Source organism: Manis pentadactyla, chromosome 12 (genome assembly GCF_030020395.1).
Source record: "Manis pentadactyla isolate mManPen7 chromosome 12, mManPen7.hap1, whole genome shotgun sequence".
NCBI lineage: Eukaryota > Metazoa > Chordata > Mammalia > Pholidota > Manidae > Manis > Manis pentadactyla.
The window spans coordinates 15,241,385-15,257,000 of NC_080030.1; the positions used below are offsets into that span (position 1 = coordinate 15,241,385).

General features: G+C 38.2%; 1 protein-coding gene across 3 annotated transcripts in view; it reads left to right on the top strand.

Annotated features, from left to right (window-relative positions):
- The window catches only part of ZNF699 (zinc finger protein 699), a 33,286-nt gene extending 19,629 nt beyond the window's left edge, over positions 1 to 13,657 (top strand). For all 3 annotated transcript variants that reach the window (XM_036903811.2, XM_036903801.2, XM_036903821.2), the window contains 3 exons: positions 7,005 to 7,103; positions 7,504 to 7,687; positions 8,043 to 13,657. In XM_036903811.2, coding sequence (XP_036759706.2) covers positions 7,005 to 7,103; positions 7,504 to 7,687; positions 8,043 to 9,498 — 1,739 coding nt within the window. In that variant the 3' untranslated portion in view covers positions 9,499 to 13,657. The remainder of the gene's footprint in view (positions 1 to 7,004; positions 7,104 to 7,503; positions 7,688 to 8,042) is intronic.
- The last annotated feature ends 1,959 nt before the right edge of the window (positions 13,658 to 15,616 follow it).

Sequence of the window (15,616 nt, forward strand, 5' to 3'; positions counted from 1 at the left end):
AAATTGTCTTGATTACTGTGGCTTTATAGTAGAGCTTGAAGTTGGGGAGTGAGATCCCCCCTAGTTTATTTTTCTTTCTCACGATTGCTTTGGCTAGTTGGGGTCTTTGGTGTTTCCATATTAATTTTTGAATAATTTGTTCCAGTTCATTGAAGAATGTTGCTAGTAATTTGATAGGGATTGCATCAAATCCGTATTTTGCTTTGGGCAGGATGGCCATTTTGACGATATTAATTCTTCCTAGCCATGAGCATGGGATGAGTTTCCATTTGTTAGTAGCCCCTTTAATTTCTCTTAAGAGTGTCTTGTAGTTTTCAGGGTATAGGTCTTTCACTTCTTTGGTTCGGTTTATTCTTAGGTATTTTATTCTTTTTGATGCAGTTGTGAATGAAATTGTTTTCCTGATTTCTCTTTCTATTGGTTCATTGTTAGTGTGTAGGAAAGCTACAGATTTCTGTGTGTTAATTTTGTATCCTGCAACTTTGCTGTATGCCGATATCAGTTCTAGTAGTTTTGGAGTGGAGTCTTTAGGGTTTTTTATGTACAATATCATATCATCTGCAAATAGTGAGTTTAACTTCTTCTTTACCAATCTAGATTCCTTGTATTTCTTTGTTTTGTCTGATTGCCATGGCTAGGACCTCCAGTACTGTTAAATAACAGTGGGGAGATTGGGCATCCCTGTCTAGTTCCAAGGAAAAGCTTTCAGCTTCTCGCTGTTCAGTATAATGTTGGCTGTGGGTTTATGATATATGGCCTTTGTTATGTTAAGGTACTTGCCCTCTATTCCCCTTTTGCTGAGAGTTTTTATCATGAATGGGTGTTGAATTTTGACAAATGCTTTTTCAGCATCTATGGAGATGATCATGTGGTTTTTGTCCTTTTTTTTGTTGATGTGGTGGATGATGTTGATGGATTTTCGAATGTTGTACCATCCTTGCATCCCTGGGATGAATCCCACTTGGTCATGGTGTATGATCCTTTTGATGTACTGTTGAATTCGGTTTGCTAATATTTTATTGAGTATTTTTGCATCTACATTCGTCAGGGATTTTGGTCTGTAATTTTCAATTTTGGTGGGGTCTTTGCCTGGTTTTGGTATTAGGGTGATGTTGGCTTCATAGAATGAGTTTGGGAGTATTCCCTCCTCTTCTATTTTTTGGAAAACTTTAAGGAGAATGGGTATTATGTCTTCTCTGTATGTCTGATAAAATTCTGAGGTAAATCCATCTGGCCCGGGGTTTTTTTTCTTGGGTAGTTTTTTGATTACCGTTTCAATTTCTTTGCTCGTAATTGGTTTGCTTAACTTTTGTGTTTCTTCCTTGGTCAGTCTTGGAAGGTTGTATTTTTCTCAGAAGTTATCTGTTTATTCTAGGTTTTCCAGCTTGTTGGCATATAGGTTTTCATAGTAGTCTTTAATAATCCTTTGTATTTCTTTGGAGTCTGTCATGATTTTTCCATTCTCATTTCTGATTCTGTTGATTTGTGTTGATTCTCTTTTTCTCCTAATAAGTTTGACTGGAGGCTTATCTATTTTGTTTATTTTCTCAAAGAACCAGCTCTTGGGTTCATTGATTTTTGCTTTTGTTTTATTCTTCTCAATTTTGTTTATTTCTTTGCTGATCTTTAGTATGTCCCTCCTTCTGCTGACTTTAGGCCTCATTTGTTCTTCTTTTTCCAGTTTCGATAATTGTGATGTTAGACTATTCATTTGGGATTGTTCTTCCTTCTTCAAGTGTGCCTGGATCGCAATATACTTTCCTCTTAAGACTGCTTTTGCTGCGTCCCACAGAAGTTGGGGCTTTGTGTTGTTGTTGTCATTTGTTTCTATATATTCCTTGATCTCTATTTTGATTTGTTCGTTGATCTATTGATTATTTAGAAGCATGTTGTTAAGCCTCCATGTGTTTGTGAGCCTTTTTGTTTTCTTTGTAGAATTTATTTCTAGTTTTATACCTTTGTGGTCTGAAAAATTGGTTGGTAGAATTTCAATATTTTGGAATTTACTGAGGCTCTTTTTGTGGGCTAGTATGTGGTCTATTCTGGAGAATTTTCCATGTGCACTGGAGAAGAATGTATATCCTGTTGCTTTTGGGTGTAGAGTTCTATAGATGTCTATTAGGTCCATCTGTTCTACTGTGTTGTTCAGTGCCTCTGTGTCCTTACTTATTTTCTGCCTGGTGGATCTATCCTTTGGGGTGAGTGGTGTGTTGAAGTCTCGTAAAATGAATGTATTGCAGTCTGTTTCCCCCTTTAGTTCTGTTAGTATTTGTTTCACATATGCTGGTGCTCCTTTGTTGGGTGCATATATATTTAGAATGGTTATATCCTCTTGTTGGACTGAGCCCTTTATCATTATGTAGTGTCCTTCTTTATCTCTTGTTACTTTCTTTGTTTTGAAGTCTATTTTTTCTGATATTAGTACTACAACCCCTGCTTTCTTCTCACTGTTGTTTGCCTGAAATATGTTTTTCCATTCCTTGACTTTTAGTCTGTGCATGTCTTTGGGTTTGAGGTGAGTTTCTTTTAAGCAGCATATAGATGGGTCTTGCTTTTTTATCCAATCTATTACTCTGTGTCTTTTGATTGGTGAGTTCAGTCCATTTACATTTAGGGTGACTATTGAGAGATATGTACTTATTGCCATTGCGGGCTTTAAATTCGTGTTTACCTAAGGTTCAAGGTTAGCTTCTTTAGTAGCTTATTGCCTAACTTACCTTGCTTATTGAGCTGTTATATACACTGTCTGGAGATTCTTTTCTTCTCTCCCTTCTTATTCCTCCTCCTCCTTTCTTCATATGTTGGGTGTTTTGTTCTGTGCTCTTTTTAGGAGTGCTCCCATCTGGAGCAGTCCCTGTAAGATGCCCTGTAGTGGTGGTTTGTGGTAAGCAGATTCCCTCAGCTTTTGCTTGTCTGGGAATTGTTTAATCCCACCATCATATTTAAATGATTGTTGTGCTGGATACAGTATCCTTGGTTCAAGGCCCTTCTGTTTAATTGCATTAAATATATCATGCCATTCTCTTCTGGCCTGTAGGGTTTCTGTCAAGAAGTCTGATGATAGCCTGATGGGTTTTCCTTTATAGGTGACCTTTTTCTCTCTAGCTGCCTTTAAAACTCTTTCCTTGTCCTTGATCCTTGCCATTTTAATTATTATGTGTCTTGGTGTTGTCCTCCTTGGGTCCTTTCTGTTGGGAGTTCTGTGTATTCCTGTGGTCTGTCCGATTATTTCCTCCCCCAGTTTGGGGAAGTTTTCAGCAATTATTTCTTCAAAGACACTTTCTATCCCTTTTCCTCTCTCTTCTTCTTCTGGTACCCCTATGATACGGATATTGTTCCTTTTTGATTGGTCACACAGTTCACTTAGTATTGTTTTGTTCCTGGAGATCCTTTTATCTCTCTCTATGTCAGCTTCTATGCATTCCTGTTCTCTGGTTTCTCTTCCTTCAGTGGCCTCTTGCTTCTTATCCATTCTGCTTATAAATCCTTCGAGGGTTTGTTTCACTTCTGTAATCTCCTTCCTGGCATCTGTGATGTCCCTCCGGACTTCACCCCATTGGTCTTGCATTTTTCTCTGCATCTCCGTCAGCATGTTTATGATTTTTATTTTGAATTCATTTTCAGGAATACTGTTTAGGTCTGTCTCCTTCTCAGGTGTTGACTCTGTGATCTTTGTCTGCCTGTAGTTTTGCCTTTTCATGGTGATAGGAATAGTTTGCAGAGCTTGTACGAGTGATGGCTGGAAGAGCTTTTGTTCTTGTTGGTTTGTGGCCTTCCTCTCCTGGGAGAACAGCGACCTCTAGTAGCTTGTGCTGGGCAGCTGCGTGCAGACAGGGCTTCTGCTTCCTGTCCGGTTGCTATGGAGTTTATCTCTGCTGTTGCTGTGGGCATGGCCTGGCTCGGGCTCTGCTCCAAAATGGTGGAGCCCCATTGGAGGGGGAGCGGCCGGGGGGCTATTTATCTCCGTAAGGGGCCTCTGTGCTCCCTGCTGCCCAGGGGGTTTGAGTGCCCAGAGATCCCCAGATTCCCTGCCTTTGAACTAAGTGTCCTGCCCTGCCCCTTTAAGACTTCCAAAAAGCACTCTCCAAACCAAAACAACAACAACAACAACAAGAACAACAACAAAAACTGCAAGCTTTTCTTTGTCCTCAGGCGTCGGCCTCAGGCACCCGGTCACCACTCTTCCTGCCCTGTTTCCCTAGTATTGGGGTCCCTGTCCCTTTAAGACTTCCAAAAAGCACTCTCCGAAAAAAAAAATGGCCGCTCCTGTTTCTTTGTTCTTTGGTGTTGGCCTCAGGCACCCGCTCACCAGTCCTGCTGCCCTGTTTCTCTAGTATCCAGCACTCCACACACGCACTGTGTCTGTGCTGTGGTCTGGATGGCTGGGGCTGGGTGTTTAGCAGTCCTGGGCTCCCTCTCCCTCCTGCTCGGACTCCTCTCCTCCCACCGTGAGTTTGGGGGAGGGGCGCTTGGCTCCTGCAGGGCTGGGGCTTGTATCTTACCCCCTTCCCGAGGCGCTGGGTTCTCGCAGGTGTGGATGTGATCTGGATGTTGTCCTGTGTCCTCTGGTCTCTATTTTAGGAAGAGTTGTCTTTGTTATATTTTCATAGATATATGTGGTTTTGGGAGGAGATTTCTGCTGCTCTACTCACACCGCCATCTTGGCTCCCTCGGTTTCATTAATTTTATCTATTGTTTTATTCTTCTCAATTTTATTTATTTCTTCTCTGATCTTTATTATGTCCCTCCTCTGCTGACTTTGGGCTTCATTTGTTCTTCTTTTTCCATTTTAATAAATGTGAATTTAGACTATTCATTTGGGATTGTTCTTCTTTCTTTAAATAAGCCTGGATTTCTATATACTTCCCTCTTAGAATTGCCTTGGCTGTTTCCTGCCGAAGTTGGGGCATTGTGCTGTTGTTTTCGTTTGTCTCCATTGCTATGTACTTCCCTCTTAGAACTGCCTTGGCTGTATCCCACAGAAGTTGGGGCATTGTGCTGTTGTTTTCATTTGTCTCCATATGTTGCTTGATCTCTGTTTTAATTTGGTCATTGATCCATTGATTTTTTAGCAGCATGATGTTAAACCTCCATGTGTTTGTGAGCCCTTTTGTTTTCTTTGTACAATGTATTTGTAGTTTTATACCTTTGTGATCTGAGAAGTTGGATGGTATAATTTAAATCTTTTTGAATTTACTGAGGCTCTTTTTGTGGCCTACTATGTGGTCTATTCTTGGAAATGTTCCATATGCACTTGAAAAGAATGTTTATCCTGCTTCTTTGGGTGTAGAGTTCTGTAGATGTGTGTTAGGTCCATCTGTTCTAATGTGCTGTTCAATGTCTCTGTCTCCTTACTTATTTTCTGTCTGGTTGATCTGTTCTTTGGAGTGAGTGGAGTATTGAAGTCTCCTGGAATGAATGCATTACATTTTAATTCCCCTTTTAATTCTGTTTGTATTTGTTTTCACATATGTTGGTGCTCCTCTGTTGGGTGCATAGATATTTCTAATGGTTATATTCTCTTGTTGGACTGACCCCTTTATCTTTATGTAATGTCTGTCTTTGTCTCTTGTGACTTTCTTTGTTTTGAAGTCTGTTTTGTCCGATACTAGTACTGCAACACCTGCTTTTTTTCTCCCTATTAGTTGCATGAAATATCTTTTTCCATCCCTTCACTTTTAGTCTGTGTATGTCTCTGGGTTTGAAGTGAGTCTCTTGTAGGCAGCGTATAGTTAGATCTTGTTTTTTTATCCATTCAGTGACTCTGAGTCTTTTGATTGGTGCATTCAGACCATTTACATTTAGGGTGATTATCAGTAGATATGTAGTTATTGCCATTGCAGGCTTTAGATTTGTGGTTACCAAAGGTTCAAGGGTAATAACTTCCTTACTAACTAAGAGTCTAACTTAACTCACTTAGCATGCTATTACAAACACAATCTAAAAGTTCTTTTTTTTCCCTCCTTTTCTTCCTCCTCCTTCTTTATGTATTAGGTATCATTCTGGACTCTGTCCCTTTTTATTGCCTCTGGTGACAGTTATTTAACCTTGGGAACACTTCCATCTATAGCAGTCCCTCCAAAATACACTGTAGAGATGGTTTGTGTTAGCTAAATTCTCTCAGCTTTTGCTTATCTGGGAATTGTTTAATCTTTCCTTCAAATTTAAATGATAATCTTGCCAGATAAAGTATTCTTGGTTCGAGGCTCTTCTGCTTCATTACATCAAACACATCATGCCACTCCCTTCTGGCCTGTAAGGTTTCTGCTGAGAAGTCTGATGGCAGCCTGATGGGCTTTCCTTTTTATGTGATCTTATTTTCTCTCTGGCTGCTTTTAATAGTCTGTCCTTTTCCTTGATCTTTGCCATTTTAATTATTATATTTCTTGGTGTTGTCCTCCTCTTCTCCATGTATTTATTGCCTTTGCTCCTTTGTTAAAGATCAGTTGACTAAATATGTCTATATTAATGGTCCATTTTTGAAAACTCTCTTCTGTTCCATTGATCTGTTTGGACATGAATTTTTAAGGATACTGTTCAATCCATCCATAGGCAGTTAGTTTAGATTGTATGCTGACAGCAAATGGAGGAAATTTTATTGTTGAATATTTTGTGGGTGGCACAGTGACTTTTTTGTATGTGTGTCCTTACACTAAATTTTAAAGTCACCTTGTTTTGTTTCATTTTATCATGGTCTCAAGGTAACCTTGTCTAAGATAGGTATTTAATGAATCATTTATGTTCACCAGGAGAATAAAATGTCCTTGCTTTAAGCATCAGACCAGGTTCTAATAATACTGAAGTTTAGATGTGACATCAGAGACTGTGTTGTTATCATCATCCCCTCCTCACCCACCAAAAATGTTTTGAGAAACATTGTTGCAATTAAATTCACTCTTGCCCGTCTGGTGACTATCAGAAGAGGAAAGTTTTGGTTCTAGATTGTGGAAATGCTTATGGTTCCTCATCAGTTTCCCTCATGATATACCTTTATGCTTTAACAGGGTATCCACTATGTACACCCCATCTGATCTCCCAGTGGAAAGAGGAGGAGGACCTGAAGACAGGGAAGAAAGGTCATTTCCAGGGGGAGCACCACAAAGGCAAGTATCAATGGGAGAAACTCTCCTGTTTGGGGGATTTACATTTGGGAAAGTCAAATAAAAGCAAAACAAAACTTTGAGGAAGCCGATCTTCCACAGATACCTTAGACTACTATTTTGACTTCTCATCAGACTTCTCATACTTTCCTTGTTCTTTGGAAAGACCTTCTCTGTTTCCTCTTTGTAAGTTAATATTTGGCCATGTGCATTTTATCCACTTCCTTTTTGTTTTTCTCTCCTGATAATACTCCATTTATGTTGTCATCAGTCTTAATCTTCATGGAATCATTTCTTATTCAATTGCTTACTGTTTTGATGCTTGTGCTTGTTACTAGAGTCCTGAAACAGCTGCATTGCCAAAAGGCATTTGCTCATAGGTGTCTTTACTTTTTTGTTTCAGGTTTTGAGACTCAGCTTAGAACTAATCAAACAGTTGTTCCACAAGCTATTTATGGAGGAAAAATACCCAATGAACAAAAAATAGGAAGATTCAAAAGGAGTGATTCCTGGTCATCCATTTTACACAAAAACTGGGAATACCATGATACTGTTTATCAGAACAAAAAGCATAAGAGACATTTGAGGTGAGTACCATTCATACAACAGAAAGTAGTGCCTCAGGAGAGAATCTTAAAATGTCACAAAATTTTAAAAACGTGCATATAAAACTTGGCCAAAAACTGATTTCATAAAGATTTTTCACAAAATATTTATTTTTTACCACAAATGAGACTGAGATCTTCCAGGTTTGACACATAATTCAGTTGTAAGCTATTATCAGAACAATCCTGTAAGTCAAAAACTCAAGATAACATTGGCTATTGTACAGACTTCTTTGAGAGCTTTGATTTTATAACTTGACAGGGCAGACAATTTATGTAATCACTGAAAATGGTAAAAATTTATTACTAATAATATGCTTTTTATTTTTAAAACAAGTCATGTGGTGGAGAACATCTATGAATGTAATGAAGAAAATCAATGTGGACAAACTTTCAGCCAAATTTCACATCTTAATATACTGAAGAAAACCATTGATGTAAAATCCTATGAATGCTGTGAATGTAAACAGGCTTTCACGGATTCTCTATCCCTTAAGAATCACAACAAGTCTCACACAGGAAACAAACCCTATCAGTGTAAGGAATGCGGGAAAGCTTTCCACTTTCTCGCTTGTTTTAAGAAGCATGTGAAAACTCCCACTGAAGAGAAACCCTATGAATGTAAGGAATGTACCAAAGCTTTCAGTTGTTCTTCATTCTTTAGGGCACATATGAAGATTCACTCTGGAAAGACAAAATATGAATGTAAGGAATGTGGGAAAACCTTCAGCTGTTCTTCCTCCCTCACAGAACACAAAAGAATTCATAGTGGAGATAAGCCTTATGAATGTAAGGAGTGTGGGAAGGCCTTCAGTTGTTCCTCTTCACTCTCCAAACACAAAAGAATTCATAGTGGAGATAAGCCATATGAATGTAAGGAGTGTGGGAAAGCCTTCAGTTCTTCCTCTCACCTTATAATACATATACGAATTCATACTGGAGAGAAGCCTTACGAATGCAAAGAGTGTGGGAAGGCTTTCAGTGAGTCCTCAAAACTCACCATCCATGTCAGAACACATACGGGAGAGAAACCCTATAAATGTAAGGAATGCGGGAAAGCCTACAACTGTCCCTCCTCCTTAAGTATCCATATGAGGAAACATACTGGAGAGAAGCCGTATGAATGTCTGGAATGTGGAAAAGCCTTCTATCTTCCCACCTCCCTTAATACACATGTGAAAAATCAAAGTAGGGAGAAACCCTATGAATGTAAAGAATGTGGAAAAGCCTTCAGTTGTCCCTCGTCCTTCAGAGTACACGTGAGAGATCACACTGGAAAGATACAGTATGAATGTAAGGAATGCGGGAAGGCCTTCAGCCGCTCTTCCTCCCTCACTGAACACCTAAGAACTCACAGTGGAGAGAAGCCTTATGAATGTAAGGAATGTGGCAAAGCCTTTATTAGTTCCTCCCACCTTACTGTACATATAAGAACTCATACTGGGGAGAAACCTTATGAATGTAAGAAATGCGGGAAAGCCTTTATTTATCCCTCAGCCCTTCGGATCCACATGAGAACACACACTGGGGAGAAACCTTACGAGTGTAAGGAATGTGGGAAAGCCTTTCGCCATTCTTCATATCTTACTGTGCATGCAAGAATGCACACTGGAGAGAAGCCTTTTGAATGTCTGGAATGTGGGAAAGCCTTCAGTTGTCCCTCATCCTTTCGAAGACATGTAAGAAGCCACACTGGAGAGAAACCCTACGAATGTAAAGAATGTGGGAAGGCCTTTGTTTGTCCAGCCTACTTTCGAAGACATGTGAAAACTCACACTAGAGAAAGCACATAAATGTAAGGGATATGAGAATGTGTGCATTTTCAAAACTTAGGCAACATGTGAGATCTTGCATTGTGGAGACACCCTATGAATATAAGAAAGTGGGAAATTGTTGCTCATCATTTGAAGAGAACTCACAACTGAGTGAAACTCTGAGCACACCACATGCTTCACAAACATCACTTTATGTGTATAAGAAAGTACATAGAAGGAAAGTCTGTGGAAGTAAAGAATGCGGAAAAGCCTTCAGTTGTCCCTTGTCCTTCAGAGTACACATGAGAGAACACACTGGAAAGATACAGTATGATTGTAAGGAATGCGGGAAGGCCTTCACCTGCTCTTCCTCCTTCACTGAACACCTAAGAATTCACAGTGGAGAGAAGCCCTTAAAGTGGTCCGCTGGTTCATTGATTTTCAGTGCTTTTTTCCTGATATATTTAAGGTGATATATTTCCCTCCAATACCTTTTTGGCTCTAGCCATATATGGTTAATTATGAAGTACTTGTTCAGATGTAAGTGTAATTCCCATAACAGTGGACACTTTTGGACCTATGGGGGATTTGAAGTACAGTTTTTCATATGTAGGCAGGAGTAGTCTTTTTGTTTCTATTTAACTAATTGTTTCATAGGTGTGTAGTTTTTGTAGTGCTGATATTTTGCTATTTGTAATTTCTTTAGTAGGTAATTTCATCTGCCAGATAGCAGATACTGCAAATTGCCTAATATTTTTCCCCCTTTATTACTAAGAGGACCTCTCTGGGGTTATCAGTTTTTTGTTCTTTGTCCCTGCTCATGGCTAGTAAGTGGGCTAGATGTTTTGAGTTTAAAAAGAGGCCTTGTGGTGGGAAAGGTAGAAGTAAAGTTGGTTGGCCTGGTTTGTGCGTTAATTTGGACACGGGAGACTGCATTTCCCAGGATCATTTTCTTATCCAATTCCAGATTAGCCTTGTCTGAAACAAGAGTTTGCAGAGGAATTGGAAGGCAGAGGAAAGGAAGCCATTCTTAGTTTAGTGGGGTCATGAGATGGGAGAAAGATGTATAGGGGCCTGTGGGATCCAGTCTCCAGCTTGTTTTCCTGATTATTAGACCCACCAGTCAATACTGGCTGAAAACAGCACATTAAGTGCTTGACTTCAGTTCCCCCAGAGGCAGCAACTGCACAGGCATATCCTTGAGTTTCTCCATCACAGCCATACACAGCTTCTTAGATTTTCTGGCAAGTTCTAACACTGTCGTTTGGTATTACCATCTCTTTGTCAAATCAAGTGACTCTGTAGAGTTAACCCCAGTTTGGGCCAGGATTGTTGTCATCGACATAGTATAGTCCCATCATGTCACTCTGTTCAAGGGGAAAGATGTCTGTGCAAATGTATTGTGATCTCAAAAGCAGGAAGACTGTGAACAGTGAAAGAAATTAGGTATAATTGAGGTAAGCATCAGACAGGTGTCATCCTATTTTAGTGGACAAATATTTATATTTGATACCTTCAAACAAGATTTGACTACTTTTTCATGTAAGATGAAAGTTAGTTGGTTTGTGCTGCTTCAGGTATATTTAGCTGCACTTTGTTTCTTTCTGTTTTATTTTCTCTTTTTGTCTAAAAATACACTTGTACCACTTGCCCTTAATCACTTTTTACAGTTTTATGAAGGCATACATACACTATCCATGTGTACAGTATGCATGCAACATACATGAAGTACACTAACTGTTATAGTTTGCAACTCGATGGAATGTCACATATGTACACACCCTGATAAGTACTTTTCCAGGACTCCAGGAAGTTCATTCATCTGCTTTCTCAAGAACTGTGGCACAGAAGCAACCACAACTTTGGCTTTTGTTACAGTATTGTTTGCTTATTCTTTATTTTCATATAGATACCAAAATACAGTCTTTACAGTTAATCTGTTTCTTTTCTCACCATAATGTCTGGTTTGCCTTTTAATTGTTCTTTAGACAGACTTAACACTTATTTCTCTTGGCATCCATTTTGTATGTAGGAAGGAGATGACTGAATCATAGGGGAGACTTTGTTTAGTTTGGTAAGTATTCCAGTTTTTCAAAAAAGTTAATTCCACCTATAATCCCAAAAGCAATGCATGAAATTTCCAGTTGTTCCACATACCTGGCTGGCACCTAATTTTAGCCATTGAGCAGAGGATATGATAATATCTCATTATAGGTTTTAATTTGCATTTTACGTGATACATAATGATGTTAATAGTTTTTTATGTGCCTGTTGGATCCTTGGATATTTACTTATAAGAGGGCACCTGTTGAAGCATTTCACACATTTTTGGTTCCTTTGTTATTTGAAGTGCTTCCTTCTGTTACACATCCTTTAGTGTATGTATGTGTCTATGTAGTGACATATGTATACATATAGATATAAAATGTTATAATATATATACATAAAATATCATGTATATTATATATACATATATTGCAGATAACCTTTCCTAGTCTTTGGCTTGTCTTTTTATTCTTCAGTTGTAAGCCAAAATGAATTTGCTGGTTTGAGTATTAAAAAGTCCTTCTTGGGTCTCATTAGCTTCAGGGAAGGCCGGGTCCTGAGGCTGAAATGTATCTGCATGTCTTGGCTGAGCCTCTTCCTGCATTAGCTATTTTTCCTGGCAGGATATTTCTCCTTACATGTTTCTCTTTTCATGTTGAAGTCTCAGGGGGAAGAGAGCAGTGGTCTTTTTGAACAATTCCAATATTATTATAGTTGAATGTGACTGGCTCAGTTGACAACCATTATCCAATCCCTGTGGCCAGAGGAATGTTTACGACTGGCTGCCATGTTCACCCAGAAACCAGAGTCTGCACCAGTGGGATCGTAGATTCCTGGCCATTGTGATGTGTAGAGAGGGGAAGGGCAGCAGTAGGCAGGTGGGATATAGAAATAGAGGTAATAATACTGTCAGTTTTGCTTACTTAGCAATGGGAGGGAACTATGAAGTCTGCAAATTCAGCCAAGGCAAAATAGTTCCAGAAATCCTTTCAGAAAGGTCAGAAAGGTTAGATGCTGTCTGTTAACATTTCTTGAGTTCTCAAGGTGGCTGCTCAATCATGATGTTGATCTGTAGGGTTTTGGAGATCTGATAGTGAAGACTTCCAACTTTTTAATCCAAGATTGCCTTACCTTCTTTATCCCCCATGTGTTTCTGAAATGCTGTTTTTAGAATCTCATATCAATTTTTACAAATAAATCTCAGACTATGCTTAGAATTGCATTAACTTTTTAGACAAGCCTGAATAAAACTGACATGTTTGTGCTATTGAGTCTTCCAATTGAACATAATACAACTGTCCATTTACCTGGATCATCTTTAAATTCTCTTAACAGTGTTTTGTAATCTTAATCATAGAGATTGAATACATTTATTTAATTTATTTCTGGGTGTGTTGTGTGTTTTGCTTTGTACACTTTTTTTCTTGATTTTTGGTTTAGCACATAGAATTGCAAATTCTCTTTGTACATTGTATATCTTTTAACCAGGGACATTTATAAATCCAATTATTTATTCAATGGAATTATTTTGGATTTTCTGTATATACAGTCCTGTCAATACAAATAAAATCTTGCTTGGTTCCTAAATTGTTACTTTTCTTCCCTCATTGCTTTACAGTGATGAATATAAATGATGTGAATGAACATCTTTGCCCTTTTCCTTATCTAGGGGAAAGTGTTCTGTATTTTACCAATAAGTATAATAATAGCTGTAGGTTTTTCATATATAATCTGTATTAAGTGAAAGGAATTCCAGTCAATTCCAGGTTGCAACTTTTTTTATCATCTACAGAAACTGAATTTATCCAATGCCTTTTCTGCATGTATCAGGATCTATCTATCTATCTATCTATCTATCTACCTATTTATTTAATTTATTTTGGTATCGTTAATGTACAACTACATGAACAACATTATGGTTACTGGACTCCCCCTATTATCAAGTCCCCCCCATATACCCCATTACAGTCACTGTTCATCAGTGTAGTCAGATGCTATAGAATCATTACTTGTCTTCTCTGTGTTATGCATGTATCAGGATCTTAAAAGAAAAAAAATCCTTTAGTCTGTTAATGTGGTTAGTTACTACTATCCTTGATTTTAAATTGGTAAAGCATCTTGTGTTCCTGGAATAAACCACACTTGTACATGATATGTATGAGTTTATTTGCCTTTTTCTTTTGCTAGTTTCATTATGCTAACAAAAAATTATTTTCATGTCTGTGTTCATGAGAAGTTTGTCTTTCATTATACTTGTCTGTTGTTTTTTAAATTAGGTTTATGCTGTCTCTTAGGAGGAGTTGGAAATACTTCTGAAAGACTTTGTATAAAATTTGAACTATCTATTTCTGATATGTTTGGAATAATTCACCAGTGAATCTTTCTTTGGGTTTTCTTTACAAGAAGCTTTTGTAAGACAGTTTCACAGGTGAATTATACCAGACATATAAATAGGCAAAACACTATTCAAATTTTCTGTTTGTTCTTCTGTTAGTTTTGCTAAGTTGTATGTGTCCATTCCAAAGCTTTTCTAATTTGTTGCCATAAAGTTCATGATATATTACAATTTCTTTTTAATATTTGAAAACCAACTATATACTCTTTTTTATTCCTGTTATTGGTAATTTATGTGTTCTCTTCCTTCTTTGGAAGGGATGTTTGATATATTAATTTATTTGAAGAACAAACTTTCAGTTTATTCTGCTTTCTAATTTTAAAATTAGAAGATTAAATGATAAAATTTTACCTTCTATTTGGGTTTACTTTTCTCCTATTTTTCTAGGTATTTGAGACAGATGCTTATATCATTGCCTGTCTTTTACTATGTCCAGTTAGCCTATAAACCCATCCAATCAGAGCTTGCTACTATTAACATTATCAGTAGCAGTGCATTTGAGATATGTGCAGAAAAAACTTTTTATGTGAGTGTTAAAGTCACAAGGGTTTCCTTGGAGGAATGGAGAGAAGACTGGGAATCAAGACAAATGATTTCCAGTCCTCATTTTTCAACTCATTATCTCTCTGACCTTAGAAAAGTCATTAAACTTTCCAGACCTTTTTAGTGTTTGTGTGTTTAAACTTTTAATTGTGGAGTAATTATAGATGCACAGTAGGCTGTAGAAAAAATATGTACAAGGGAGTACATGTATCCATTATCTGGTTTCCCTCAGTGGAAATCTACAAATCTTACTCAGATTTCACCAGCTTTAAATGAGTGTGCACATGTGTGTGTCTGCAGTTTTAGCGCATGTGTAGATTAATGGAACCACTGCCACAGGGTACAGAACTGTTCCATCACCACATAATAGCTCTTGTAGGCTACTTGTTTGCATTCACACCCAAACCTCTTCACCACCAGCCCCAGCAGCCATTAGTCTGTCCTCCTCTCTAATTTTGTTATCTCAAGAATGTGATGTAAATGGAGTCATGCAGTGTGTAATCTGAGGTAGACTTTCTCACGTAGCATAATCCCCTTGAGATCCATCCAAGCTGTGTGTGTAGCTGTGCTCTTTTTTCTATTGCTCACTTAAAAAAAAATCATGAACAGGTGGGTATTGGTTTTTTATTTTTATATTCCAAGAAATTTCTGTTATTGAAAAAAGATACAAACCAAGAAGTAGAAATATGAGTGTCGAGCAGAAAGGAAAAGAACCAACCCAACTGCCTCCTGTATCCAGGCGTTCCAGGTGCTGAGGACAGAGGCATGAAGAAATCAGACAACACTCACTGTGTACACGGAATTCAAATCCCAAGGAAAGCAGCAGTCAGTAAAACAACAAGTGCTCTAAGGAAAAATACACTGGGGGGTGGATGGAGAAGACCTGAGAGAGAATAATTCTAAGTCGGGTGCCTCAGATATAGAGAAAAGATTTAAACTAAAGGCTGATGAATATTAGAAAGGGAAAGAAGGTGAATATTGGGCAAGTGCAGCACTGGCAGAGCAGCAGCAGGGGAAATGACTCAAGGCACAGATGCCCCTGTGGGTTCCAGGAATTTCAACATTGGGGTATTTTGTGAAAATTACATGTGCTAAAGTTTAAGAACCAAAAACCACCTGTGACACTACCCAACCCTTTGGGTCCAGTATTCCTCCAAATTTCAGACACAAGAG